The 3,537-nt window shown below is 36.9% G+C and overlaps 1 protein-coding gene across 1 annotated transcript in view; it reads right to left on the reverse strand.

Moving 5' to 3' along the window:
- Tmem135 (transmembrane protein 135) overlaps positions 1-3,537 on the reverse strand; it is a 203,426-nt gene that overhangs the window by 13,093 nt on the left and 186,796 nt on the right. Inside the window, exon 10 of the mRNA XM_055623232.1 lies at positions 1,273-1,440. Coding sequence (XP_055479207.1) covers positions 1,273-1,440 — 168 coding nt within the window. The remainder of the gene's footprint in view (positions 1-1,272; positions 1,441-3,537) is intronic.

Raw genomic sequence — 3,537 nt, forward strand, 5'->3', positions numbered from 1 at the left:
ATAAATAAATAAATGAGTGGATAGATAGATAAGTAAATAAATAAATGGATAAATGGATAAATAAATAAATAAATAGATAAATGAATGAATAAGCGAGCACATGAATAAATAAATAAATAGATAAATCTTAAAAATGAAAATAGAAAGGTGAAATTTAAAAATTAGAAACATTTTTCATAAATTAATGTTAAATCAACAATTTATCACAGAATCCGAATTAAAGTACAAAAACTAACATTTAGATAGTAAAACATTTCAGTGTTCTGAGTAACACACTGGCGGTCTCCAATAAACAGTAGGTCATTACTCAATGTTGCAACGTACTGTGTCAAGGACGATGTCTACACGTGTGTTGGTGTGAGCTCTTGGACATACGGAGTCACTTACAGGCACAGACCAGAAGGGGTAGAAGAATAAAGTAATAAGGACTCACTGCTTTAGATAGCATGACAGAAACTGTGAATGGACAAAAAGTATTCAACCCACTGTTCATGTGTTACCAGAAAAGACCATTATAACTTTCAACAAATCCCGCCATCTGCTAGGTCAAAAGTATTCCAAAATAAGTAACTGAGCTATAAATGAGTTTCAGAAAATTGGACTGAGAATATTAACAGATTTTACTTAGGAAATACACATATTCTTAGAAGGCCTATGTATTGAAAACTAAAGTAAATAAGACTCTGAATATATATATATATATATCTCCAATTTATACCAAATGGGTATAAATTGAAGCATATTAAATAACATTTTAAACAAACCTCTCAAACCTGGCTGTACTGTACATTATATACTTGGTAATGTAAAGATAGTTATGAATACTCTAGAAAGCACCACCAATAAAATAGCTGAGTGAAGACACATCTTATTCTTACAACAGTCATGCCATTTATTTCTCTTCTTAAAAGATTTATTCATTATTTTATTTTATGTGTATGACTTTTGCCTACATATCTATATATGTATGTATTAATGTATGTATTCACGCAAGCATGCATATATGTGTGTGTGTGTGTGTGTGTGTACTACATGTGTTCCTGGTGTCCATGAAGGCCGGAAGAGGCACCAGGTCCCCTGGAAATGGAGTTACAGATGGCCCTGAGCCCCCCATGTGGTTGCTGGAAACCCAAGCTGGGCCTCTGGAAGAGGAACCAGTCAGTCCTCCTAACTGCTGAGCAATTTTTCCAGCCCTCCCTGTATTCATTATTTATTTCTCATTGTTTTCTTTTCTTTCCTTCTTTCATTTTTTTTTTTTTTTGATAAGCTTACCTTGTATATGCTAACAAAAGATCCAAGAAAAGCCCCCAGTTGGAAGTTTTCTTTGTTGTAGAAGAGAGAGAGGAGCCGGGATGGTTCTGTAAACAGATGCCTAAATGCAGAGGGTATCCGTAGACAGCACTGGATCAAGTAGCCCACGCTGAACATTCTGATGAAGCCCTAGAAACAATTCCATCTCTTGACATTCACAATAACCACAATGGGATTTAAAAACACGGCATGGAAATGCCAAAAAAAAAAAAAAAAAAGCAAAAAACAAAACAAAAAAAAACAAACAGTGAACAAAAGCAACTTCTTTGGGAAATTTTAATAGAAAACATGGATTTTTTTTTTTAAATAAAAGATAGTTTCATTGTTTGTTTTGAGTTCTGCTATATTTTTTAAATAACCAAGTTAAAGGAATTTCCTAGGAGATAGCAACTCTATCTATGTCTTTATTTCTATAATTTACTGTATGAAGCTAAAACAAGGAATGGTTGATCTGCAGTGAACCAAACAAGGGGAGAAAGAAAGACCTGGAAGGGACAGGTACTCCACAAGGAGAGCAACAGACCCAAAAAATGTAGACCATGGCAGCTTAGTCTCCAAGTGGGTTCCCTAGTAAGGAAAGTAAGGGGAACTGGAACTGTCTCTGACATGAACTCAGTGGCTGGCTCTTTGATCACCTCCCCCTGAGCGGGAAGCAGCCTTACCAGACCACAGAGGAAGACAATGCAGCCCACTCCTGATGAGGCCTGCTAGTCTAGGGTCAGATGGAAGGGGAGGAGGGTCTCCCCTATCATTGGACTGCGGGAGGGGCATGGGAGGAGAAGAGGGAGGGAGGATCTGATTGGGAGGGGACAAGGAGGGGGCTAGCTGGGATACAAAGTGAATAAACTGTAATTAATAAATAAATAATTAATTAATTTTTGAAAAAAGAAAACACTGAACACTGCCTTCCCATCCTTGTTGCTGCACCCATGGCAAGGGGGTAATAGCTGGGACCTTGGCCTGCTGGCTAAGTTTTTAAAAGTCAGGCTTGTATTTTTCAGATCACAATTTTGTTTTCTAGGAAAAGAAAAAAAAAAAACTGAATTGCTATGAGCAAGTATTGATTGATTTTTCCAAAGCCTAGTGAAAACATGGAAATTAAATAGGCCAGTCATTTGTGAATTCCCTTACTGGAACTGCCCAGCATTTGTTCAGTATTGAAAGAGTCCTTAACATTATGCTAGTGACTCAGGGGTGACAAGCAGGCTAATTTTTTCACCTGGTTTACAAAAGAGAAAATAAACAAATACATTTTCGAAAACAACTCATTTATACTTTCATGTATTCAGAAAATATATGCTGTCTGCCCATTATATAACAGGATTACATAGCTGTGGAGGACATGGCAGCCAAGACTAAGTTCTCTGTAGAGGTTTAGAAACTTATGTGTAAAGATAAAACAAATGAGTAAAGTAATATAACATAATTACAAATTACAATGTGTTTTAAGAAAATAATTAGCTACTATAGTAGCTTGTATTAGAATGGATAGTAAAGAAAAGCTACTGAAGATGTGACATTTAAGTAGATCCCAAAGAGAAGATGCTATTCTGAAAACATGTCACACGGTCTGGATAGAAAGCAGAGCCAGTAAGGAAGTGGGCAGGAAGAAGCTCCTAAGAAGAGCTGAGAGCAAAGCGAGAGGAGAAGAATGTGACTAATGTGACTATCTACTAGGGGTTGTAGCTTAACACAGTTTAGTTATGGCTTAGCCATAATGAGATACACCTTGTCAAAAACTTCAGTAGTTTAGTCTTTAATCCCAGTACTCGGGAAGCAGAGGCAGAGGCCAGCAGATCTCTGTGAGCTCAAAGTGTCAGGGCTACATAGAAAGACGATCCAATAACAAGCAAGGAGACTTCCAAGTATTTTCATATTTTCCTTTCCCATACATCTCCAAATAGTTTTACATATTTCATGAACTGCTAAGTCTTCTGGAACACGCTTCAAAGAATCACTAGGTTTATGACTGCTTGGCAATTCTCAGACTTTTTTTTTTTTTCCAGAAAATGTTCAGTATCACCTCCCCACACCCTGCCTGAATTCTTCCCTTGAATACACTTAGTAAGTTGTCAGAAAGAATTCTCTCTATGAGCCAGTAGATTCTGGTTTATTTGTTGTTGCCACTTTGAAAGTGAGGCAGGAAATCAAATCTGGACACCACACAAGGAAATGTATTCTACTGTGTTAACCCCAGACATGGCTCTGAGGATTCTGAGATGAGTA

This window comes from Psammomys obesus, unplaced genomic scaffold, assembly GCF_907164565.1.
Source record: "Psammomys obesus unplaced genomic scaffold, mPsaObe1.curated_primary_1811, whole genome shotgun sequence".
Classification (NCBI taxonomy): Eukaryota; Metazoa; Chordata; class Mammalia; order Rodentia; family Muridae; genus Psammomys; species Psammomys obesus.